Here is a 23,512-nt window from a genome sequence, read left to right as displayed (position 1 = left end):
GGTCATGTTCTGATCAAGTGACATGCAAACTTTCTCCAAAACTTGGATTGCACTGGTGGCAAGCACTCGAGGTATCTGGCCAGAGATACTATAACAAAGCACAGCGTTGGTGTCAGCTACTAGCTAGATTTGGAGCCACTCGGCATGGGCGTACTACCGTCCATGCCGAGTAGTTGCAAATCCAGCGTCATATACTGCCATCGAAGAAGGCGACAATAGACGATAATAATATATGCAGATTGATCTTGCCTAGGATAGAGACGAAATACACACTTGTGAAACATCACAGATAGCCAAATATATATGTCAATCTGTCAGCGCAGCTGAACGAATTAGAGTCTCCGCTCCTGGAAACCGCAGAGTGAATCGGCATTTGAAAGGTTTCGGCGTACTGTGTGGTTCATCTCAGCACACAGGCCTGCAGTCAAGCGTCCGTCATTCGCTCACCTAATCAAATGGGGAGTTGTCTCTCCCTTCGGTACAATCTCGTTCCCGTTATTGTCCAGAGCGCGCTCGATCTTGAAGACGGTAAGGATGTTTGCAATGGCCTGCCACAGGATATCGTGCGCAAAGTGGCGACCGGGACAAATTCGCCGACCGTAACCGAACGCCTCGATAGGGTAGGGTATGTCATCCCTCAGCCCGCCATCTTCGTTGAGGTATCGTTCTGGCTTGTAGGCTTCGGGGTCTGGGTAAATGTCCTCGTTGTGTAGTATAGCCCTTGACACACAAATTAGACACATTCGGAGGATGCAGTGCTAGCCATACCAGGCATTACCAAATATCACGGTCCCAGCTGGAATGTGATATCCTTGATAGTCGTCGTCAGTAGTGGTCCGATGTGGGATTCCTACTCATGTATGGTGAAGCATTAGGACAAAGTCGAAGAAAGCCTTCACCCACCAAGCGGCGCCGTTGGATGCCAGCTGTATTTTGATGAGCGACACGGTTCAAAAGAAAGAAAAAGTGTACGAACCGCATGACCTCGTGAAGGATAGCAGTGATGTGGGGCAAAGATTCCCGATCTTCAATTTCAGGCAAGCGCCTCCTGCCCAGGACTCGATCAAGCTCTTCATGAGCTGCGACTTGTGTCTGAGGAAACATGGTCACAGCTAACAGGAATGTCGCGAGGCCCGCCGCAGTCTACATCGCGTGAGCCGCAATCCACACATTTTGTGTTGTGCTACACACAGTATCAGCTCCGCCTGCATGCGACGAATATATTAGCGTGCCGACCTTCACGGTGTGCGTCCTGCATACCTGCGTAGGCCGCCCCAGTCACACTCATAAATACTTCGTCCAAGCGCGTCATATCCTCGTTCGTTTCATCTGCTGAGAGCAAAGTGGCCGTGAAACAAGGCTCTGCATGGCCTTTTCTCTGCGATACCAACGGGCTGGCTTTAGCTAAGGATCACACCACAATGGCAGGAGCGCACCATCGATGCCTTAAATTGACCGTAAGGCATCTCATGCATGTCGTCGACCAAAGTTTTCCACTCGGCAGCTTGACGCTTGAAGCCAGCTCCGGGAAACCAGGACGGGAGATGCCTTACTATTTCGTCATCATGTTAGGTGCGTATCTCTCAGGCGACGTCAAGTTGACTCACGTATAGGGAAAACGTCCACTGCAGGTGTCGATCAGGACAATGCATCTGTAAGGAATTGTGATACACACCTAGGTATACACCTGCATGCATAATTTCCGTTGCGGTACGCACTGCCTTCTCGACGAGTTCAATCATGGGGTCACCTGGCCGCACGTCGAACGCATACACAACATCGAGTATTGTGGCTCCTGTCAAGCTAAGACAATTTCAAGATCAACATAGTAGCCCCAGCATCTCGAGTAACCTGAGCTTACAATTGGATGTGCTCTACAAATTCTTCCGGGGAGTCCAGTAGCGATTGCAACAGACGATGAATGTTCTTCGCCTGACTTGAATGATACTGCGGCACAGTTAACGGGCGAAAGTATTGGTGAAGCAGCCTGCGATGCTCTTTCCAAACATCGCCATATTTCATGAAGGCGGTGTTACGACCCCAACCAGTTCTATACCTCGGTCAGAGCGATCGCCCTCTATTATGTGATAGTACTCACAGCTCACTGAGCATAACCGACTGCTCTCTGCGAGGTCTATTGAGTGTCACTGCCACTTCGCAGCAGACGTCATATCTACCTATCGGAATAAATGCTAGATCTCTTCTCAAGAAGATCTTTCACAGCCTTCGCGCTGTTCAACGCTACGATGTGCGATCCAAACACCTCCAAGTGTATAATGTCAGACCCTAAGAGACAGTCTATTAGCTAAAACAGACTTTTTCAAAAGATGATCAAACGCATACCGTATTGCCGTCCGAGGTCTCCGTATGTTATCCAAGCATAATCACTGGGTACGTCGAAGAAGTTGCCCACGATGGGAAGTCCCTTGGGGCCCGGAGGGTACCGCGGCCGCTTCTTAAACCGAACGGCGAAAAAGCAGACGAACGCGAGGCCCACCCACAGATACGCTAGGGCAGAGACTGGGAAGACTGGGAATGGCATTCAGCAGGCTCTTTTGGGTGCAGCTGTTACGAGAGCCGAGCTTTGTCGCCACCCAATTATAACGTGCAAAGCGCAGTAGAATTTCTCAGGCGATAAGTTCTGCTGGTACCTTGACAAGAGAGCGCGCGCTGTCACCTACCTCAGATGACTCCTGGAATCTTCAGATAGCAAACCAATGAGGATAATCCGACTCTCACACCCTAAGATTCGACATGCTGACTGCTTGATGGCGTAGTAGTTCGTCTTCCAAAATGCTCTCGACCGTATCTCCATGGGCCCAGAAGATCTTCACGTGAAGGTCACTTGACGACATCTAGCGCACTGGCAGTGATGCGTGAGTATTCGCCGGTAGGTGGAGTGCAAACTGCTTATCTGCATACACGTTCACGGACCTCACGGTCAGCGACGAACCATGCGTGGCAACATAGCGTCCGAGCGCCCCGCGCCCTACAAGAATAAGCGCCATGCGATGCACGGAAATCATCTTTCATCTTTGATATCGTCGTAACCTAAGCAAAGGGGCAAAATAAAATAAAATAAAGCACATTATGTGGAACATGATTCAAGGCGAGCTTTCGCTTTGCCAATCTCAACAATGAGGCAAATTGTATTATAGACGAAGCCTACGGAAGGCTCGTTGCCGTACGCCATGAACGCGGTCTCTGTCTCCTTCACATCGACGGGCTTGATATCCGTCGCCCCAATCCACATCGACGACATCGAAATCGTCTTCGTCTTCCGAGTCCCCGCCCGTAGGAAGCTCGACGTACTTTGCCCCGCGCTGTCGCAGCTCGGAGATCAGATCCTCCTCAAAGAGCTCCTGACCCTTGCGGATAGGATTATCGCAGAGCGTAATGCTGCCTTCAGGCAGGTGGTACAGGAGCCGGAGCTGCGCCATGAGGGAGACCACTTTGCAGACCTTCATGAGGATTGCGTCCGAGCCTTTTAGCGATTTCCCTAGGTGCCGCAGGCCGCCGGAGCGTCTTTCCGTCTAGATGGGATACTGGTGGCGAAGTCCGAATCCAATCTTCCCTCCTTTACTGAGATAAGAGGTGTCGGCGAGGAGCTTCTTGAACGCGACTGCCAAAGTAGTCTCGTAGGCGCCTGAGACTCCATGATATCTGCCTTCGGCAAATCCTCGAGGTAAAGGTTGAAGGTCAATGTCACCCGGTAGCCAGATTGCATCTCGGTGACCTCATGTTCTACATCGCTATAGAACGCGGCAAAGCCCACGCAGGGCATGGCAGCTCTGGAAGTCGCAGCGGCGGAGTCGAAGGTGTACTCGAGGTCACCGTGGCGAAAGACAAGTGCGCCTCCCTAATGGACGGTTGGGTAGATGACAACAAGGGAAGCAAACATGTTGTCGCCGCGAGGGGTATCCTTGTGTGCTTTGAAGAATGATCCAGGACCTTCCATACGAGAGCATCAGAACCGGAATTATGGTGGTACTATCAAGAGGAACAAAGGCATACCGTAGATATTGAGCTTGTAAAGTTCAGCTCCATGCCCCTCTCGCAGCACATCTCGCAAAATGCTCATCAGGCCATAGCTAAAAGGGTCGGGCTTGGTTGCAAAGTATGCGGAATCGAATTTCTCAGCTTTTCTGTAGGTTGTATCCAGTACGTTCTCCTCGTTGACCCCAAACGTTGTCGCGTCGCAGATGTCGGAGAGGGATTTAGAGTCTTCATCTGAAACGGACGAGAAGTCGAGGCGGCTGTGCCAAAGCGCATTTAATTGTCAGGATAAGATTGATACTTATATGAATGAGCCCTACCTGGAGGAGTGGGCGGCGTTGTCCTTTCCGTAGAATAAGATCAAGTTTTCGCTCTTCACAGGAATGACTCAAGTAGAGCATGGCAGGAGCTCTGAGAATAGAGCCGCACGCAAAGCTTCAAGATAAGGTTGCGAATGTTTTTGGGGACCGGATGAGCTACTTTCTGGTGTCGACATCGAGCAATCCGGGGAGTACCAGTAAAATGTGTGGGGGATCTGGGTGGTCGACGTGGCACTAGCGGTGGCCTAATAGAGAGCAGTATGCTCGGCAGCAGCCAGCGTATATCTGCATATAAGCGCAATCGGCTCATATCCGCATGAGGGGTCTCTAGCCAAAGAACACGAAGCGGCGAGAGGTCCCACGTCGAGTCAGCAAAATGGAACTGTTTCCAAAACGGGATAGCTTTGTGGCGTGGCATGATCCGAGATATTGTATCCTTTCACGTGACCGAATCGCGGGCGCGACAAGTCGCGTGTGTTCGACTGTCTTTAGCTTGCCCGACATGTTCTCAAGAGGAAACAGATTCCCAGCAGTGAAACGTATGTCATCTGCGACAACTGTAGACTCGTCTCTACTGACGCAAGGTGATTGTAGCACCGGAAGTACCTGGCCCGAATGCTTACAATGTCAAAGGTAAGCACTTCATCTCTTACAGGACACGGCTCGGCTTGACGCATCATCTTATACATTTGCGCCTGTATGTGAAGATCCGGAGTATGATGCATACAAGCGTGGTGCTTTTCTTGAGAAGCAAGACCGTTTTAACGACGACGAACCCTCGGACGTACCAGGTCATTACCGTCTTTCGAGCTATGCCACTGTCTCCTGATCTTGCTCTATAGGGCCAGGTACATACGTCACCGATGATAAGACTATGGGGACCAAACCTGCTGTGTCTCGGACTATGAACGACAGACAAGCTGTCCTACAGAGGAAAGTCGAAGAGCTGGAACGATTGCTGGCTGAGAACAAAAAGGCGGTAAGTAACCCTTCGCCGAGCAAACATGTCGTCAACCTAACTTTAAATAGTCTCAAGCAGAAGTAGAGCGGATCAAGACCGAACTCGGCCTCGTACAAAGGACGAATGCGGAACAAACCGAACAGATCGGCAAGCTCAAGAAGCAAAACGAAATCTACGATGTCAGACTGAAAGGGCTCAGGCACGTCAGTCTCTCTGACCAGTCGGAGATCAAGGAGCTCCGCGCAAAGCTTCGTGTTTCTGAGCATGAACGCTCCCAGCTCGCTTCCAAGCAGGGGAATGCGGGAGACGCGAAGAAAGCGCTGCAAGCCCTGGAATTACGGCGCCGGTCGGAGAATCAAGAGAAGGACAAACAAATCGAGGAGCTCGAGAAGGCATTTGCAACCGAGAAGAGGCGTAACGGATCCCTGGAGGCCCAACTAGGCGATGCCAAGGACGAAGTCGACGCCGAATTGGTGGAAGCACGCTTTGCGAGGCAAGCTCTCGAGGCCGAACTACAACAAATTCGTGCTGAATCAGACCGGACGAGATCTTCTCTAGCATCACTACGCTCACAGGCCTCTAGCAATGAGGACGAACTCCTGCAACAACTCGAGGATCACCGACGTACGCTCTCTCGCGTTGCGCAGGAGTACGGCCGCCTGGCCTCGTCGACTGTGCCAAAGACCGTCCACGACAGGGTGAAGCGCGATGCGACGGCCCTGCAGCTCCGAGTCAATCGCCTGGAGCGCAAGTTTGCAAATGCGGAGGGACAGGTCGTGGAGCTGGCGCAGCTCATCCGTCACACTATGGAACAGAATGACTTCTTATCGCATCAGCTAAAGGAGGTGGAGGAAGAGCTGTCATTCTACACTGACGAGCTTGCGTTTGCTTTCTCAGAGCGAGACGACGTGAACGACGACAGGGGCGCGGAGTGCCTCTCCCGAGGCATCGCGAAAGACTTTTATGACTCCGAGCTACTTCTGCGCATTACGCTGGGCGATGACAGAGAAGTTTGGGCCCACTTCGACCGTCTGCGCACCGATGAGCTCTTTCTTCACTCGGTCTTCCTCCTCAAGCACCTCGACGGCGCACGGCACGACGCTGAAACGAACCTCAAGCAGGCTGCTGCTGCGGAGAAACAGCAATCTGAACTCGTCCGCCAGCTCTCCGCCGCCCGCGCTGAGCATGGAAACTTGCAGCTTGAGCTTGCAGACACCACACGTTCGATTGAGCAGTCGCGTGCAGGCGAGCAGTCGCTTAAGCGGAAGCATGAAGCAGAGCTGCAGAAAGCCCGGTCGGAACGGACAGCGCTCGAACAGGCAATGAGACGGGAGAAGGACGCATGCGAAAGGCTCACCACTACGCTACAACAGAGCAAGGCTGCCGAGGACGCGCTTTCAGCCGAGGTTGACCAGTAAGTCTGGATCTATCCGTACGCGGAGAGTCATTTCATTGAGCAGGGCATTAGGCTGTCGAGGGAGCTCGCCGAAGCGGAGAAGTACGAGCAGGCGTACAACGGACTCGTGGACGAGGTCGACGCGCTCGTCCGTAGAAATGCGCTGGCAGAGGATGAGGCGCAGAGGCTGAGCCGATTCAACGCGGAGATACTCGGGCACCACAATCCCGCACAACGCATACAATATGTCGACAGGATACGGAGTGAACTTCACGACACAAAGCAGGTCCGTGCCTGGCTTCGGCATCGTGACGCTTAGAAGATTGACCTTTTCTGTTGCAGGATCTTCTGATGATGACGAAGGACCGGGATGCGTTTGCAGCCGAAAACGACGATCTTATCCGTGAGCTGCAACTGTACAAGTCGGTCGCTGTACCGGCGGACTTTAAACCGAGATCCACGTTGACTCGGGTCGCCCGCAAGCCGCTGACAACGCAGAGCTTGAACGCTAGGTCGTCCGGGAAAGGCTCGCGCCTGGAAGCGACGCCGGAGCACGACTACAAGGCCGGCGACATGACCCTCGACGAAATCTTATAGCCGCACACTGTACCCTGTGTTCTCGATGGTTATGTATTTTGTCCATGTACTTGTACCACCTCTACCACCTAATCCAGAACAGCGTACTTCTTCAAATGCGCGGGTATTGCGTCCTCGAGACCCTTTGCTTTGAGCCACGCTTTCGAAAAGAGCCGGCTTTGGTAGCGGTACGCGCCATCCGCGAGGATCGTGGCAACCGTGTGCCCAGGGCCGAGCTTCTGCGCGAGCTCGACGGCCGCGACGACATTCAATGCTGAGCTCGCCCCAAGGTAGAGACCCTCGGTGTCGAGAAGATCATAGACCATCGCAATCGACTTCTCATCCGCTATGTGCAGCGCGCCGTCGATGTGGCCGACGAAGGTTTCGAGGTTGTTCGTGACGCGTCCCTGGCCGATGCCTGTTGTGGAATTCAGTGCACAACACCACGGCTATGTGCGCGAAAACTTACCCTCAGTTATAGAACTGCCGGTCCGCTCCTTCAATTTGCCCCCGCTCGTGAGATAGCTGTGAAGCACCGAGCCTGGCGGATCCGCAAGCCAGACCTGCGCCCGTCCCTGACTCTTCTCCTTCAGGAACTTGCCCGTGCCCGCAAGCGTGCCGCCTGTTCCTGTCGCACAGACGAACGCATCAACGCTCCCGCCTGTCTGCTCCCAGATCTCCGGGCCAGTCGAGAGGTAATGCGCATCTGCATTCGCGGTGTTGTCGAACTGGTCCGTCCAGATCGCATTGTCGAGCTTCTTCGCAAAGTCACGCGCCTGGTGGTTGTAGTTCGCGGGGTTTTCGTACGCGACGGCGGGGACGGGGTACACTTCTGCGCCGAGCATGCGTAGCAGGTCGATCTTCTCCTGGCTTTGTGTGTCGGGCATGAAAATGACGCACTTGTAGCCCCTAGATCTACAGACGTGTGCGAGGCCGATGCCTGTGTTCCCTGCAGTGCCTTCGATTACGGTGCCTCCAGGCTTAATCCTAACGAAAGTGTCAGTGGTCGCACCAAGCGCAATGAGCACGACGCACGTACAGACCCTTCCTCTCTGCGTCTTGGACGACACCAAGGGCTGCACGATCCTTCACGCTACCGCCAGGGTTCTGAAACTCAGCTTTTGCAACGATGTTGCAGCCCGTCCTTTCAGACCATTTCGTGAGTCGGATCTGATTATCTCGAATTAGAACCACGGAGCGAGACGGTGGCATCTGAGACTCACGAGGGGTGTGTTCCCGACAGCTCCCACAAATCCATCGACGGCACGAGTGGTGAAACTTCGTGCAAGAGACTTGGCCAGTACAGCGGACGACATGGTCGTGGAGGCAATAGTGGAAGCGACGGCAAGCCGCCTGGAGGTACCTCATATACATGCCAACCTCAAGCACCTCATCATGAGCACCGCGACGCCTTATGTAACGACATTTCGAATTCAGAGACTGACGTGGGTAAGAGAGAAAAATTGTCCGTTGGCGACAGGCTGAGTACATGGTACAAGAAAGAGTGGCACGGAGGACACCCATCATCGAATTAAATGTATGTCAGGTACATAACCGTCGGAACATTGAGAAATTCTTGTACTGTATTAGACGCTTAGAGCGAGGAGGGATGCCGGATAACAAGCAGAGGAATGAGACATGTGGACCAACAGTCCGTCGTGCGATGCGTGCGTCATGAGGGCCATAATAAAGAGATGCCGCCGGATATACTGGAAGGGTATAAGAGAGCAAAAACAGAGCGATCGAAAGAAAATCAAGTCAACGCTTGAGTCTCAAAATCCTATGGGTTACGCTTCTTGACATTCTGCGAGAGCCATTGGAGACCCTCGAACAGGCCTTCACCGGTCGTGGCACAACTGCAGCCATACAGCATTCAATCTCTTTCATCTGTACACGATGACGCGAAAGCTCACCTAGGGTGGACGTACCACGACCGGTCGCGCATACGGTGAAGCCCAAGCTTCTCCGTGACTTCCGCTGGGGACATGGCTGCGGAGAGTGGTTATGTATTTCAGTCCTTTCCGGAAACGTCTCAGCCGCTTACCTCCGGGTAAGTCTTGCTTGTTCGCGAAGACCAGCAACAAACATTCCTTCATCTCTCTGTCGCTCAATATCCGGTGGAGCTCTTGTTTCGCCTCATCTATCCGCTCGCGATCCTGCGAGTCCACCACGAATACGAGACCCTGGGTGCCAGTGTAATAGTGCCTCCACAAGGGTCGAATCTTATCCTGGCCTCCGACATCCCAAACGTTGAACCTGACATTCTTGTATGTGACAGTCTCGACATTGAAACCGACTGCAAGAGGGGAAAGGTACGAGGAAAACGGTCAGAGGCGGGCGGTGAGTTCGAGTATGACGTGACGACACACCTGTTGGGATTGTCGTGACAGACTGATTCAACTTCAGCTTGTACAGGATGGCTGTGCAAACGTCTCAGCAAGGGTCGACGAGCAGACGCTGCCGTCACTCACTGGTTTTTCCTGCAGCATCCAGGCCCAACATCAACAGTCTCATCTCCTTATTCCCAAAGAGTTTCCCTGGTTGTCGCCTCAACGTTCTGTGTCGCGGACGGCCAATTCGTCTGAGACTCACCCATTGCCTTCGACAGGTTGGCACCCATTGCTAAAGATTGTGTTGAAAGTAAAGAACGACGGGAGGTGAAAAGTGGTCCAGCGGAGAGAAGAGGCGATGTGAATGGCGCCCCAGACCACAGCATAAACCTTCTCCGTTCTTCGACGCCCATCACCGTGGTAGGACCTCGAACACTCCACCTTCTACTTCCGCGCTTCCGGAACCATTTTGCAACCTAGCCCGAGTTCCAGAATATCTAGCATACTGTACTACCAAGTACAAATGTGAGCCGCGTTGCCGTCCGTGGCTATATCCAATAATTACTACACATTGCACAAAAAGATCCTATCCAGACGCAACGGGAGGAGATGAAGTTGGAGATGCCATGTGAGACTGATTGAACACCTTCAGCCAGCCGTCACCCATATCTGACCGCAGAGCCTCAATCCGTGCCCGGAAGGCCTCGGCTTCGCTCATCTGTCCGTTATTCTTCTCCTCACCGGGCGGCGGCTCGAACGTAGTCGCTGATACACGCGCACACCGAGCCGCCGACCTTGATGTCATTGTCGCAGATCGCTTGTGCGCAAGCCCACGGCGGTCTACTAGCGACGAAGACTCCGAAGGTGGCGACGTAGCAAGTGGAGAAGCGGGAGCAAACTCGCTCTGGCGGCGGGCGTGCCGCGAGACGAATTTGGGCGGTGGGACGGGCCCTGATGACAGGCCAGCCGGCTCAGAGTCGCCGGTCGACCTGGACTGTGCAGTAGCCTTGAAGGCAGACGGCCCTGGCTGAGAGACTGGTTCTGAGTCCGTCTGAGGCAGCTTAGCAGAAGCCTTTGGCGGGCTGGTCGCATGCCGGGGCAGTGCATCGGAGCCCATACGGGCATGAGAGGTGCTTCGCGAACTGTTTGCTTCGCTTCCTCCATCGAGATCGACAATTCGCTTGGTCTTCTTCCTCCGTCCTCGTCCGGCAAGAGCGGCCAGCTGCGGCGACGCAGTCTGTGAGGCAGAGGCTGAAGTCGTAGGGGACATGCCAGGGCTGCCTGGAGGCGGAGAAGTGATAGGTCGGATGTGAGGGACATGTGCATTCACGGCGACGATGGGAGGAGAGTTGATTGTCGCCGCAGGAGTTCGAGTAGAAGTCATCTGTTCAGATGGACGCTCCGTGAGGTATCGCTTCTCGTAGAAGCTGGGTGGTGTGCCATCGAGCAAGATAGACCTGCCCTCCTTCCAGAACAAGTCGAAGCAGCGGATGCGGTAACCCTCCTCGATTTCCGTCAGTGGATTGCCTTCAACCCAAACTTCTGCAATATTTGGCAGAGCAGCCAGCCTCCCAATCTCAGCGCTCTCCTCAATCAGGTTATGGCGTAGATCCGCTCGTTCCAAGGCTTTCAGCCGCTCAAGTCCGCATATGGATTCCAGACGATTGCGCAGCAGGATAAGGGAAAGGACCTGGCCGAGCATGGTGTAGATACCAAGTACTGAGTCGATCATGTTGTCCGAGAGGTTGAGGGAGACAAGATTATACAGGGCCGAAAGACCCGGAGGGACCGACACCAATAAGTTGGACGAGAGGTCGAGGTGTGTCACCGAAGTGAGATGCTCAAGTGGAGCGGTGGGGATGAATGTCAGAGCATTTTCAGCCAAGCAAAGATGCCGCAAGGACGACCACATTAATGGCGGAAGCTGGGGTTCGGGAGCTCGAGGTACTTCATCCGCAATGGGATCAGGCTCCTCGACTTTCGGTGTGGTCACGACCTCATTTTCATCCTCAGAGTCCTCTGGAACGGAGGCGGGCAGGCGAGTAGCGCGAAACGAACCCTGACGGGACGGTGGGACTCGCGGACGCTTTGCCTTCGTCACGACCGCCCGGCCCTCTCGTCGAGCCTGGTCATCCGCTACCGATCCAATTAGCACATCCCCGATGTCTTCCAAACCGCTTCGTCTGATGGATAAGCTCCTCAAGCTTACCGCAAGCCTGTCCCAGCCCAAGATGATGCGTGGGTCAACATCCTCAAGCTCCAGGATCTGCAGCATCTTGAAAGCGTCCAAGCACAATGCGCGGTCGAGCTGCTCGTTGGCCATCTCAGCTATCAGCTTCGGCTCAGGAGCGTGAAGGCGGAGAGCCGGAAGCACGGTGAAGCGGGAATAGATGAACTTGAGTTCTCCGTCAACGGTGGGCGGCGCAGACTTGCCCCACCAGCTACCACCCAGAGAGAGCTTGGAGACGGCAGAGAATGTAGAAGCGAGGGACATGAACGACATCGAGTCTGATTTGTCAGTACCAGGAATGCTGATGTAGTTCATAGGTCGCGACGCGCTTTCGACCTTGACGTCAAGGCTTCCGACCCCGTCAAGTCCGACGGCCTCCATGCGTATGAGGAGATAGTAGAGGTGGTGTACATCGAATGAGAGGACAACTGGTTTCACGTTCTCGGGTATGGCTGCAGGATCTGAGGCGAACCAACCCCAAGGGATTGAATATGGAGGGTGCGGGGTCGCCGTTCTTCGAGCGGCGGCGGGGCTGCAGACCAGCAGCAGCGAGGCCCTGTTCGTTGTTGCGAATGTATAATGCTATACGACGTATGTAGTCGTCGCCTTTCTCGTGCTCCATGTCGCTGTAGGTGATAGGGAGGACGTAGCAGACGATGAGTAAGATAACCTGAGGTGTCCTGAGGCGGAGGAGCCTCGAGTTGCAGGCGTTGAAGGAGGCGCCCATTTACCCACGTGGGGAAACGGCAAACTCCGTGCTGTTCACTATTGGAGTATTCGCGACGCGCGGCGCTGCTCCCTGTTCTTTGCCTTTGTCTACTCTCTCGCACAGGCTCTCTATCTTCCTTTTTTTTTTCCTTTCATTTTGGGAAATTTTGGCCATGAAGATCACCGTGAAAACCTTGCAGCAGAAGACCTTCCAGGTGGGTCTGGCCACAGACCTGCTGTCTGTGGAGTCGCGGGTCATACACTGTGCTGACATCCTAATCCAGCTCGATGCTGAACCTTCGGAAACTGTAGCCGATCTGAAGAAGAAGATTGAGGAGGGACATGGTCATCCTGTTGCAACTCAGAAACTCATCTACTCAGGTCAGGATCGCGCCATCGCAAGGTGAAGCACTGGGTGCTGACTCTTACGCAGGTCAGGTCTTGGGCGACGATAAAACTGTGGAATCATGCAACATCAAGGAGAAGGGATTCTTGGTGCTTATGGTAGCAAAGGTATGTTCTCTCTACCAAATACCTACGCGATTGTTCTGACTTGTGGCCGATAGCCCAAAGCCGAGCCTAAACCTGCTGCTGCTGCCACTCCTGCTGCTGCTGCTGCTGCTACTTCTGCTGCCCCAAGTAACCCACCTGCCGCTGCACCAGCCGCCGCTCCCGCTCCCGCAACATCAATACCCGCTGCTGCCCCACCTCAGCCCCCAAATGCCCCAATTCTCACACCCGCTCAGGCTGCTCCCGTCTCCACACCAGCCCAATCCGCCCGCGCTATCAATGACGAGAACGCATTCGTCACTGGGGCAGACCTTCAGACAGCCGTGCAGAACATGATGGAGATGGGCTTCGAGAGAGAGCAGGCGATGCGCGCTCTGAGAGCAAGTTACAACAACCCTGAGCGTGCCGTAGAGTACTTGTTTAATGTCAGTACAGCACTCGCGGGTATCACCGATAGCGCTGACTACGATGTTGCAGGGTATCCCTTCTCACCTCGAAGACGTTGCCGCAGGTACTCGGGCGCCTCAGGCACAAGCTCCCGCTACCCCCGCTTCTGCTCCCGCCCCTGCCCAGGCAGCCCAGGCGCCAGTGCCCATCCCTGTTGAGCAGCTCCCACGGGCTCCTCCCGCGGCTGGCCAACCGCAGAACTTATTCCAGCTCGCTCAACAGCAACAGGCTCAGCAGCCCGGTGCCGCCGGTGCACGCCAGCCTGGTCAGCCAGGACTCAGCCTCCCGGGGGGTGGCGGTGGCGGTGGTGGTGGCCTTGACATCAGCCAACTGCAGAGCCAGCCACAAATCCAGCACCTCCGCCAGCTCTTGCAGCAGAATCCGGCGCTCATCCAGCCCGTGCTCCATCAGCTCGCGCAGTCGAACCCGGAGCTTGCGGAGCTCTTCACACAGCACCCCGAAGCTATCGCCCAGGCGATTGGCTTGACGCCCGATGACCTTGAGGGTGGCGGCGACATACCTGAGGGCGCGCATGTCATTCACGTCACTGAGGAGGAGCAGGCGGCAATCCAGCGTGTGAGTCCTCTTTTCTGTGCTGTTACACAATGGTGGTCACTCATAGGCTTTGATAGCTCCAAGATCTTGGTTTCTCTCGAGCAGCTGCTATCGAGGCATACTTTGCTTGCGACAAGGACGAGGCGATGGCCGCGAATTACTTGTTTGATTCTGAAAACCAGGCCGATTAAGTATCGTGTATTAATGTGGATCCGTATGTATGTGTAGCAATTTCATTGTGTACCACTTGTCTTCCTTAGTTCGTGTTGATGCCGAACATTTATGAATAATGATTGCTCGTGGAGCCTACAGTCCCAAGGTACCCAAACGAATGGAAGATTTGGTGGGTTTCAATTCGGACAAGACGTATGGGATAGATGTAGCTATCATGGATCATGTGAACCCATGTAAATGCACAAAATAAGAGGGAATCTTAAACGCAATTCGTGATCCCGGGCTCGTCACAGGTCCGGAAGCCGATCATCCCCCTTAATATTGGTCTTGGACCGCTAGAGGTCCGTATCGATCGGCTGTCCACTGTAGAAAGTCCGACACGAGCAGTACAGCCTTCTCGTATGATTCTGATGATGAAGATCTTCGTTAATGTGTGTCTGGGATACACAGTTAGGACTTCCGCACTGCCCATGTCTTTAAATTGCCTACAAGAGGAGATTTATTGCCTGTGCAGCTGGGCGCATTGTGCACCTTGCCCATCCGACGTATGACTAAAGCTTAGCGACGAATTGCGCCGCATTGTCTGAACGCGGCCGTATCACGCATGGGAATGGCGCGGGATGGCTGGGGAAGACTGAGTACCCATCCTTAAGTATCAGTAGCAACGGGACACCGACCTCGTAAGACCAGGGAGCCAGTCGAGCTCAGGGATGATGTCTTGTCCCTTGGCATCTTTTGCCGGTACGACCTCGAAGACGGCGAGGAACGATGCGACGACGATCCAGACGCTGGCGTCGGCCAGATGTCGTCCCGGACATATTCTGGCAAATAGTAAACCAGCCTGCGGTCATCGAGAGACATGCGAGGGCGCGTACCTGCGTCCCCAGCCAAAGCCAATGCCCACGGGAAGTGGCTCTGACTCAGGCGAGAGGAAGCGTTCCGGTCGGAACTCCGTGGGGTTGTTGTACACCTTGTCGTCCATAGACATTGCGCTGCGGGAAGGACATCCACAGTGAGTTATGTCCGTAAACATGAACATCCCGCGCGCCGAGACATACATGTTATTAGTCAGGACAGTGGTGCCTCTAGGGATGTACATGCCGCGATAGATATCGTCCGCGGTGCTACTGTGTAACAAACCTGCGGCGAACCGTAATTTAGTTATTCTGGCGATGCGAACAATTGGGCTGAAGCATACCGAACGGGGAAGGTGGGTGCCATCTTATCGTTTCCTGAATGAAGGCCTCGAGATAAGGAAGTGACTCGCGATCATCGAAGTCAGGTAGCCTTTTTCCGTCGAGAACATCGCCAAGTTCGTTCTGTGTCTTGCGCTGGGCCTCAGGGTTGAGAAGAAGTATCGCAATCACGTTTAAGATTGTGGACCATGTCTATGGCTGATATTAGTGTCAGGAGAAACCATGGGCAACGGAAAATACGCACCGTCTCCGCGCCAGCCACGTACATTAGTGATGAGGCGACCTTCAAAGTCTGCAGATCCTCGGGACTGACTCCTCCGCTTCGTTCCAGCTCCTCGATCTGTATCGACGCGAAGCTCGGAGCGGCGTCGCCAGCAATCTATACGCCACACTCAGTACTTGCACGGGATGGTAGACTCAGCGAGATACGTGCCATCCGCTGGCGCACGTGCTCGAAGGGCATGTTCCGCATGTGCCGAATAAACGGCGCCGCATCTTGTGGCACATACATGAGGATCAGGATGACGAATGGTTTTGAGTATAGCCTACCTCTTGCGCGCCGGCCAAACTGGTTCCCCGGGAACCAGCTAGGCAGGTATTTGACTGCGGACTATCAGCGAACTGCCTAGATCATAAATAAAAATATGCGTACGCCAGGGGAAGAAGTCAACGATGGACAGAGCATGGCCTGCTTCCGTGACGATCTTGTTCGTTCTCTCAGCCATATGCACGTAAGGGTCATCATCAGAGGTGACTTTGTGCCCGTACGCTATCTCCATGATAACTGCGGTGGAGAATCTGTGATACATGATCAGACTCTTAGACAAATAAGCTCCGTTGTGGGGTGTCCATACTGCCGCACGTGATCCTCATAACGCTCTGGGTCGTGTAAAACCTTCTTCAGGAGCACACGGGCCTGTGACAGCTGACTGGGCTGGAATACAACACAGCCTTGCCTTGTGAAAGCCTGTTGGAAGAACTTGCGCTGCTTGTGAAACCGTTCTCCGTACGGCAAGAATCCGAGCATATCTGTCCATCCAATCCTGCCACAGTTATCGTGAGTACAGTCGAATGTTCCTGAATGCGACGTGAGGCATACATCTCGTGGATGACAGAGCGTGGGCGGCTGCTATATATTGCACTCCGCTTCTCCAGAAGATCCGACGCAGCTTCTTGGCTGCTGAGAACGACGAGGGGCTTTCCCAAGATGTTGAAGTACATTACATCGCCTGCGACATTCAATGGACCGTCAGCCTACAGGCGGCGTACGGAAGACGTACCATATTTTCTGGCCAGTTCCATAAGACCCAGGGGCGTGTCGCGGGAGGGGAAGGCCCGAACATTGCCAATCAGTGGATCCAGAGGCGGACCTGGTGGAAGCGGGGCAGGTCGTCTGTACTGCTTCCAGAATGCTCTACAAGCAAGGAATAGCAGGAGGAGTAGAGCCGCGACGATGACGCGAGACATCTTGGCGAGACTGTGGGTAGAGAAGAACGAGCGAGCGATGTACATCATACCGCGGCTCCGCTATATAGTGTCCGCATTAATCATTGATTCATTCGTGTGTGCAAGGTTAAGGAGCCATGGGGGTTTCTATTTCTCGCGGACCGTATGGGCGTTCTTTGCGAACAAGCGAATGCGTCCAGCGATAGCGAGGGGTGGTAATTAAGCGCGCTTTTTTCCGGCGTAAAATTGGCCAAAAGCTGATTGAACAAGGCCCCAACTTTCTTCGGTTTTCACCTGAAAAAACCCGAAGGCAAAACTGAGTTTTCCGCCAGTTTTACTGTGTTTTAGACCATGATTTTGGCTGATTTTGCACCAGTTTCTCCTCAGTTTGCATCGGCGTAGAATCGAGGAATAACTGGGCCTTGTTTAGCCGCTTTTGCCTGAGTTTTAAGAAAAAAACTGCATCAGGACCGTGTATGGGGTTTGAGACGGATTTTCATGGGGGTTTGGCGAGACACGCTCACTGCTACTTTAAAACTCTGCGCACTTACGGATAAGCTCAACTGACAAACGAGCATGCAGATATAATCTATTAAAGAACAAATTGAGGTCGGTTCAAGTCAGCTAAAACTCTACTGGTATTTCCTGCTCTGCCTTGGTGACATAGCTATGGATGCGATGGCCTGTGTGGCCCGTGGCACAAAATGGTGAAGCCAACGCAACCTTGACCTTGAACGTGGATACTTGAGTGACCGCAGTACCAATCCAACGGCACGTAGAGAAGCCGCGGCTCACGATACGTAAACTCGTTTGTTTCGCGCACCAGCCACTGGTCAATCTGACGGGCAGGAAGTGATGCTCAGCAATTGAAGATGATATGTAAAGATTGAAGTCTGCATATATCGGGAGTAGTCCTCTCCGGGCATGAGGATACGCAGGAGCGGCAACGCAGGATTGAGGCCTCTGCGCTGCTCGCCCCTTCAATTGCCAAAGCGCGGAAAGAGGACAATTCGGCAGTTTGCTCAGTTTACTCATCCGACGCACGGTCAGAGCCGAGCGACCAATTGCACCGCATCACCCGAACGCGGGCGTATCACGCAGGGGAACGGCGCAGGATGACTAACCACGACTGAGCACTCATCTTGGACACTGGCAGTAACAAAACACTGACCTCGAAATACCAGAAAGCCACTTGAACTCGGGTATGATGTCTTGTCCCTTGTCATCTTTTATGGGCACGACCTCGAAGACGGCGAGGAACGACGCAATGACGATCCAAACGCTAGGGTCGGCTAGATGTCGTCCCGGGCATATCCTAACGAACAGTCAGCTGACCCGCAACGTGCAGCCCTCAAGAGATGCCGTGTAAGAGCGCATACCTGCGTCCCCAGCCAAAATCAATGCCCACGAGCGGAGGTTCAGACTCAGGCGAGAGGAAGCGTTCCGGTCGGAACTCAGTGGGATTGTTGTACACTTTGTCGTCCATAGACATTGCGCTGTTAAAAAGGCAGCTACAGTGAGACATATCCACGAAGATGAACATATCAGTGCTGGTAGACACACATGCTGTTGGCAAGGACAGTGGTGCCCTTGGGAATGTACATGCCGCGATAGATGTCTTCTGCGGTGCTGCTGTGCGGGAAACCTAGCGCGAACCATAATTCAGCTATTCTGATGAGATCATTGAGCAAACTGGAGTATACCTAGCGGTGCTGTCGGATGCCACCTCATCGTCTCCTGAATGACGGCCTCGAGATAAGGAAGCGAGCTACGATCCTCAAACTCAGGTAGTCTCTTCCCGCCGAGAACGCTATCCAGCTCATTCTGCGCCTTGCGCTGGGCCTTAGGGTTGGTAAGAAGCGCTGCGATGACGATCAAGATTGTAGACCACGTCTTAACCGAAATCAGTGCTAGGATAAGTTATGGGCAGAAGAGGATACGCACTGTCTCTGCGCCAGCCGCGTACATCTGCGATGCGGCAACCTTCAAGGTCTGCAAATCTTCAGGATTTAGTCCCCCATTTTGTTCGAGCTCTTCAATCTGCATCGACGTAAAACTCAGCGAAGCATTGCCAGCGGCCTATGCATTGCACTCAATAACCGCGTGAGATGACATATCGAGACACGTGCCATCTGCCGGCGCACTTGCTCGAAAGGCATGTCCCGCATGTTTTCAACAAACGACGCTGAATCTGATAGAATGTACATTAGGGGCAAAGCGATGGATCGTTGCAAGGAGACTATATACCTTTGGCGAGACGGCCGAACCAGTTTCCAGGGAACCAACTCGGCAAGTACCTGACTGCGAAATGTCAATGAACTGTAGAAATCATAGCTACGAGCATGCGCACGCCAAGGAAAGAAGTCAATGATAGCTAGGGAATGTCCTGCTTCTACGATGATCTTGTTCGTTCCCTCTGCGATGTCAATGTAAGGGTCGTCATCGGAGGCTACCTTGTGTCCGTATGTTATCTCCATGATGACCGCAGTGGAAAATCTACGATGCATAGTTAGAATCCCAGATGAACGAGCTCCACTTCGTTGAGACCATACCGCCGCAAATGCTCTTCATAACACTCTGAGTCTTGCAGAATCTTCTTCAGAAGCATGTGGGTTTGAGACAGCTGACTTGGGCGAAATGCTACACAGCTCTGCTTCGCGAGAGCCTGCTGAAAGACCTTGCGCTGCCTGTGGAACTGCTCTCCGTACGGCAAGAACCCAAGCATGTCAGCCCATCCAACCCTGTCACACCTATCGTGAGGATAGCTAAAGATTACTAAATGTGACATGAGACATACATCTCATGTACGATGGAGCGTGGACGGCTGCTATATATTGCACTGCGCTTCTCTAGCAATTCGGACGCGGCTTTTTGACTGCTGAGAACAACAAGAGGTTTTCCTAAGATGTCGAAATACATCACATCGCCTACAATGTCCAGTAAGCCATCGGTCTATGAGACGCGTATGAGCCCGAACGCACCATATTTCCTGGACAGTTCCATAAGACCCATGGGCGTGTTGTGGATAGGGAAGGTTCGAACATTGCCAATCAGCGGATCTGCGGGCGGACCTGGAGGAAACGGGGCAGGTCGTCTGTGCTGATTCCAAAGTGCTCGACAAACGAGGAGCACCGGGATGAGCAAAGCGACGACCAAGCTGTATGACATTCTAGCAAGACTAGAACTGCGAGTAGGAACTCAGAAAAGAGGAACGTACTGTGTACATCATATAACGTGTCCGCCGCTATATGAGGTCATCGCTTAGGCCGCCGCCAGTCCACCCTCCCATGAAAAGTTAGATAGTGGCGGGAGTCTGGACTCGTTCTATCGGAAAACGAGTTCATATTGGGAAGGAAGCCAGAGCGGGACCCTGACTGCTCCTTCTAAGCCAATCGCGGACTCTTCTCCCCGGGAGTGAGTAGTTCTGCGGCTGAGACCACGAGCCGATATCAATGCCTGCTGGCTCAGCCAGAACGACAGAAAATGGCAAAGTTCATCGGCAACGCGTGTTTATGGAAAACAATGCAGGAAGAATCGATGGACGACGGGCGATACTTGGGTACCCTGAGTGACAGCTCGCTGAAGCGAGCTTTGATATGGACACAAAAATGTGACAGGTCGCGACAGGCGCGCATCCTCGGCACCTTGACCAATATAGTCTCCCACTGCCATTAGGCGAGAGAAGCTAATTAACTTACGACAGACATGTCCCATGTGCATGAGGCCGGAACGGCGGAGCCTTGTTCGGGTACGATGTCCTCGTTCATTGATCAGAACCTCGTGCGACTTTGCGTAACATTTCTCACACAGAATTGGCAAGGAGGCCGATAAAAAGCGGTTTCCGCGTGCTCATGGAGGATACATTCGATTTTCTTAGGATGGAGATGAAGTCCAACAGGTACAAAGTCGGTAGCTCAGTTCAAGGTGGGACTCCTCACACGCCAGACTCAGAGTTACGATCAACTCGCTCCGCGCACTAGCCAGCTCGCCAAGCAGGAAATTACGTTTAACAAAGACAGTATATACGGACTGTCGTCTGTGCATATACTAAGACCAGCTCTCCCTCTGAACACGGGGACACGCAAGAGCAGGAATACCCTGTCCGGGATACGCGATTACTAGGTCGTTGCACTGCTCATCTCCCCGGAATATTCAAGTACGAGGGGGCATTTGTTTTTCGCGCGTTGGGCCAGATCATAGTGTGCTTACTTGACGCACAATCAGAGACGAGCGACCAGCTGTGCCGCATTGCTCGAGCGTGGTCGTATCACGCGCGGGTATGGCGCAGGATGGCTGTCCACGGGTAAGTACTCATCCTCGAACGTGAGTCAACAGTAGAAAGATACTGACCTTGCCAGTCCGGGGAGCCAATTGAGCTCAGGGATGATGTCTTGTCCCTTGCCATCTTTTGCCGGTACAACCTCGAAGGCGGTAAGGAACGATGCGATGACAATCCAGAGGCTAGCGTCGGCTAGGTGCCGTCCCGGGCATATCCTAGTGAATAGTCAACCAACTTGCGACCCTTACAGATGTCATGCGAGAGCACCCACCTGCGTCCCCAGCCGAAATTGATATTTACGGATGACGGCTCTGACTCAGGGGGGAGGAAGCGTTCGGGTCGGAATAAGTCAGGGTTGCTGTACACCCTGTCGTCCTTGGACATCGCGCTGTTGAAAAGATGATCAGGATGGGTCAAGTACATGCAGATGGGAGTTTTAGGGAAGCAACACGTACGAGCTGTTATAGAGAACGATGGCATCCTTGGGAATGTACATACCACGATAGATGTCGTCCGCAGTGCTACTATGCGGCAAGCCTGGTGTAAATCATAATCCAGTTATTCTAACTGGGTCATCGACCAAACTCAAGCTTACCGAGCTGGGTAGTTGGGTGCCACCTTGTCGTCTCCTGGATGACGGCCTCGAGGTAGGGAAGCGACTCACGGTCACCGAAGTCAGGTAATCTCCCCCCACCGACAACTCTATCCAGCTCTTCCTGCGCCTTACGCTGAACCTCGGGATGGAAAAGCAGTATCGCAATGATCGACATGAGTGATGACCATGTCTACAACCAAGATCAGTGCTGAGATGAAATACGAGCAGCGGAGATACGGACTGTCTCTGCTCCAGCCGTGTACATCTGCGCTGAAGCAACCTTCAAGGTCTCCAAATCCTTGGGGCTTGCTTCTCCATTTCGCTCGAGTTCCTCAATGTGCATCGATGTGAAGCTGGGAGTGGCATTTCCAATGACCTATGTGCTCCGTTTAATATAGATGTGCAGGGCGGCGGAATCAAGAAGACACTTGCCATCTGTTGGCGCACCCACTCAAATGGCATTTCCTTCATTTGCCGCATCAACGGCGGTCCGTCTGGTGGATGCACATGAGGGGCAAACGGTAGGTTGTTTCAAGGAGGGCGAACCTTTTGCAATGTGGCCGAACCAGTTTCCTGGAAACCAGCTAGGCAGGTAGCTGACTGCGGACTGTCAGTGAATCGTTCAGACCGTGAACATAATATGCGCACGTGAAGGGAAGAAATCGAGGATAGTCAGAGAATTGCCTGCTTCCTCCACGATCTTGGTTGTTCTCTCCATCATACCGAGGTAAGGGTCATCATCGGAAGCGACTTTGTACCCGTACGTTATCTCCATGATAACCGCAGTAGAGAATCTGCGATACACAGTCAGACCCTCAGATAAATGAGCCTCACTTCGTCGAATTCATACCGTCGCACGTGATCGTCGAAACGCTCTGGGTCTTGCAGAACCTTCTTCAGCAGCACATGGGTCTGAGACAGCTGACTCGGCTGGAATACGACACAGCCTTGCTTCGTGAAAGCCTGTTGGAAAAGCTTGCGCTGCTTGTGAAATTGCTCCCCGTAAGGCAGGAATCCGAGCATATCTGTCCACCCAATCCTGTCATACCGTTATGAGTATCGTCAAATGACATTAAAAGCGGTACCAGACGTACAACTCTTGAGCGATGGAGCGCGGACGACTACTATATATTGCACTTCGCTTTTCCAACAGGTCCGATGCGGCTTCCTGGCTGCTAAGAACGACGAGCGATTTCCCCAAGATGTTGAAGTACATCACGTCACCTGCGAACTCCTGATCAGTCGTTAGCTTGCAAGAGGTGTACGAGAGGCGTACCGTATTTCCTGGCCAATTTCGTGAGACCTGCGGGCGTGTCGTTGACAGGGAAAAATCGAACATTGCCAATCAATGGATCCGCAGGCGGACCTGGAGGGAACGGGGCGGGTCGTCTGCGTTGGTTCCAGAGTGCTCTGCAGGCGAGGAATACCAGGAAGAGGAGGGCTGCGACTGAGCCACTAGTGTAAAACAACGACATGCCGGCCAGACCGCGGATAGAAACCCAGAAAAGAGGAGCACACCGCTTTATAAGGTCTCCACCAACATCGCCAGTCTGCTCCCTACATGAAAGGTTAGATGGTAGTGATGGGGTGTCTTCATTCGTTCTGTCAATAAATGAATCCGTAGTGGCAGGAAGCCGGGGCGGGATCCCGATTATTCCTTCTAGGCCAGTTATGTATACCTCCGATGGCAAGCGGCTCTGTGGTTAGAGACTGAAACTTTGCGGCCAGTGGGCCACCGTGTACCGATTCAGACGGCACGACGCCGATCATCGCGCGTCCAAAGGAAACGATGC

The 23,512-nt window shown here is 53.3% G+C and overlaps 7 protein-coding genes across 7 annotated transcripts; 2 read left to right on the top strand and 5 right to left on the bottom strand.

Annotated features, from left to right (window-relative positions):
- Positions 1–306: 306 nt before the first annotated feature.
- On the bottom strand, positions 307–2,542 carry PHACADRAFT_96498 (uncharacterized protein; the record flags this gene model as incomplete). Its single annotated transcript, XM_007397225.1, has 13 exons — positions 307–391; positions 448–720; positions 769–850; positions 904–926; positions 977–1,143; positions 1,192–1,205; positions 1,261–1,378; positions 1,437–1,552; positions 1,646–1,803; positions 1,862–2,050; positions 2,099–2,125; positions 2,178–2,286; positions 2,344–2,542. 13 exons carry the CDS (start codon positions 2,540–2,542, stop codon positions 307–309), a joined length of 1,560 nt encoding a protein of 519 aa, XP_007397287.1.
- Positions 2,543–3,801: 1,259 nt separating this feature from the next.
- PHACADRAFT_258563 (uncharacterized protein) lies at positions 3,802–4,622 on the bottom strand. The gene is made up of 4 exons (XM_007397224.1): positions 4,426–4,622; positions 4,317–4,383; positions 4,015–4,256; positions 3,802–3,951 (listed from the first exon to the last, which is right to left on the bottom strand). The coding sequence occupies exons 1-4, from the start codon at positions 4,490–4,492 to the stop codon at positions 3,860–3,862; spliced, it is 468 nt and encodes a 155-aa protein (XP_007397286.1). The 5' UTR covers positions 4,493–4,622; the 3' UTR covers positions 3,802–3,859.
- A 196-nt stretch (positions 4,623–4,818) lies between these two features.
- Positions 4,819–9,573, top strand: PHACADRAFT_210395 (uncharacterized protein; the record flags this gene model as incomplete). Its single annotated transcript, XM_007397223.1, has 7 exons — positions 4,819–4,855; positions 4,911–4,949; positions 5,024–5,107; positions 5,159–5,295; positions 5,346–6,691; positions 6,746–6,959; positions 7,016–9,573. The coding sequence occupies 7 exons, from the start codon at positions 4,819–4,821 to the stop codon at positions 7,268–7,270; spliced, it is 2,112 nt and encodes a 703-aa protein (XP_007397285.1). The 3' UTR covers positions 7,271–9,573.
- A 487-nt stretch (positions 9,574–10,060) lies between these two features.
- On the bottom strand, positions 10,061–12,414 carry PHACADRAFT_258559 (uncharacterized protein). Its single transcript, XM_007397222.1, has one exon. The coding sequence runs from the start codon at positions 12,071–12,073 to the stop codon at positions 10,166–10,168; it is 1,908 nt and encodes a 635-aa protein (XP_007397284.1). The 5' UTR covers positions 12,074–12,414; the 3' UTR covers positions 10,061–10,165.
- A 242-nt stretch (positions 12,415–12,656) lies between these two features.
- Positions 12,657–16,866, top strand: PHACADRAFT_258558 (uncharacterized protein). The gene is made up of 18 exons (XM_007397221.1): positions 12,657–12,728; positions 12,798–12,898; positions 12,951–13,030; positions 13,084–13,452; positions 13,505–14,050; positions 14,107–14,640; positions 14,693–14,827; positions 14,881–15,024; positions 15,079–15,195; positions 15,262–15,343; positions 15,402–15,591; positions 15,644–15,778; positions 15,833–15,894; positions 15,949–16,002; positions 16,052–16,197; positions 16,254–16,442; positions 16,499–16,628; positions 16,680–16,866. The coding sequence occupies exons 1-6, from the start codon at positions 12,691–12,693 to the stop codon at positions 14,218–14,220; spliced, it is 1,248 nt and encodes a 415-aa protein (XP_007397283.1). The 5' UTR covers positions 12,657–12,690; the 3' UTR covers positions 14,221–14,640; positions 14,693–14,827; positions 14,881–15,024; positions 15,079–15,195; positions 15,262–15,343; positions 15,402–15,591; positions 15,644–15,778; positions 15,833–15,894; positions 15,949–16,002; positions 16,052–16,197; positions 16,254–16,442; positions 16,499–16,628; positions 16,680–16,866.
- A 999-nt stretch (positions 16,867–17,865) lies between these two features.
- PHACADRAFT_258555 (uncharacterized protein) lies at positions 17,866–19,846 on the bottom strand. Its single transcript, XM_007397220.1, has 12 exons — positions 19,827–19,846; positions 19,643–19,772; positions 19,398–19,586; positions 19,196–19,341; positions 19,093–19,146; positions 18,975–19,036; positions 18,790–18,924; positions 18,549–18,738; positions 18,409–18,490; positions 18,225–18,341; positions 18,017–18,160; positions 17,866–17,964 (listed from the first exon to the last, which is right to left on the bottom strand). Coding segments are annotated over exons 2-12 (1,194 nt in total). The 5' UTR covers positions 19,645–19,772; positions 19,827–19,846; the 3' UTR covers positions 17,866–17,891.
- Positions 19,847–20,858: 1,012 nt separating this feature from the next.
- On the bottom strand, positions 20,859–23,406 carry PHACADRAFT_258552 (uncharacterized protein). The gene is made up of 12 exons (XM_007397219.1): positions 22,996–23,406; positions 22,814–22,943; positions 22,570–22,758; positions 22,368–22,513; positions 22,266–22,319; positions 22,152–22,213; positions 21,961–22,095; positions 21,720–21,909; positions 21,580–21,661; positions 21,396–21,512; positions 21,196–21,339; positions 20,859–21,138 (listed from the first exon to the last, which is right to left on the bottom strand). Exons 1-12 carry the CDS (start codon positions 23,192–23,194, stop codon positions 21,066–21,068), a joined length of 1,521 nt encoding a protein of 506 aa, XP_007397281.1. The 5' UTR covers positions 23,195–23,406; the 3' UTR covers positions 20,859–21,065.
- Positions 23,407–23,512: the final 106 nt, after the last annotated feature.

Source organism: Phanerochaete carnosa (genome assembly GCF_000300595.1).
Source record: "Phanerochaete carnosa HHB-10118-sp unplaced genomic scaffold PHACAscaffold_6, whole genome shotgun sequence".
Taxonomy (NCBI): domain Eukaryota; kingdom Fungi; phylum Basidiomycota; class Agaricomycetes; order Polyporales; family Phanerochaetaceae; genus Phanerochaete; species Phanerochaete carnosa.
The sequence above is the reverse complement of the archived record's forward strand: the minus strand, read 5'-3'. Positions and strand labels throughout refer to the sequence as shown.

What these genes read in the sequence shown, in the direction of transcription:
- PHACADRAFT_258563 (XM_007397224.1), bottom strand. Translation starts at nt 4,492, where the DNA reads ATGTCGACACCAGAAAGTAGCTCATCCGGTCCCCAAAAACATTCGCAA. An exon ending in AACGCCGCCCACTCCTCCAG is followed by an intron (nt 4,257 to 4,316) that starts GTAGGGCTCATT and finishes GCTTTGGCACAG; the next exon opens with CCGCCTCGACTTCTCGTCCG. An exon ending in TTACAAGCTCAATATCTACG is followed by an intron (nt 3,952 to 4,014) that starts GTATGCCTTTGT and finishes CTCGTATGGAAG; the next exon opens with GTCCTGGATCATTCTTCAAA.
- PHACADRAFT_258559 (XM_007397222.1), bottom strand. Translation starts at nt 12,073, where the DNA reads ATGTCCCTCGCTTCTACATTCTCTGCCGTCTCCAAGCTCTCTCTGGGT.
- PHACADRAFT_258558 (XM_007397221.1), top strand. Translation starts at nt 12,691, where the DNA reads ATGAAGATCACCGTGAAAACCTTGCAGCAGAAGACCTT. An exon ending in TCAGAAACTCATCTACTCAG is followed by an intron (nt 12,899 to 12,950) that starts GTCAGGATCGCG and finishes ACTCTTACGCAG; the next exon opens with GTCAGGTCTTGGGCGACGAT. An exon ending in TGGTGCTTATGGTAGCAAAG is followed by an intron (nt 13,031 to 13,083) that starts GTATGTTCTCTC and finishes TGTGGCCGATAG; the next exon opens with CCCAAAGCCGAGCCTAAACC.
- PHACADRAFT_258555 (XM_007397220.1), bottom strand. An exon ending in GTTCGGCCGTCTCGCCAAAG is followed by an intron (nt 19,037 to 19,092) that starts GTATATAGTCTC and finishes ACATTCTATCAG; the next exon opens with ATTCAGCGTCGTTTGTTGAA. An exon ending in AGCAAGTGCGCCGGCAGATG is followed by an intron (nt 18,925 to 18,974) that starts GCACGTGTCTCG and finishes TGCAATGCATAG; the next exon opens with GCCGCTGGCAATGCTTCGCT.
- PHACADRAFT_258552 (XM_007397219.1), bottom strand. Translation starts at nt 23,194, where the DNA reads ATGTCGTTGTTTTACACTAGTGGCTCAGTCGCAGCCCTCCTCTTCCTG. An exon ending in TTCGACGATCACGTGCGACG is followed by an intron (nt 22,514 to 22,569) that starts GTATGAATTCGA and finishes TGTGTATCGCAG; the next exon opens with ATTCTCTACTGCGGTTATCA. An exon ending in ACACGGCTGGAGCAGAGACA is followed by an intron (nt 21,910 to 21,960) that starts GTCCGTATCTCC and finishes TCTTGGTTGTAG; the next exon opens with ACATGGTCATCACTCATGTC.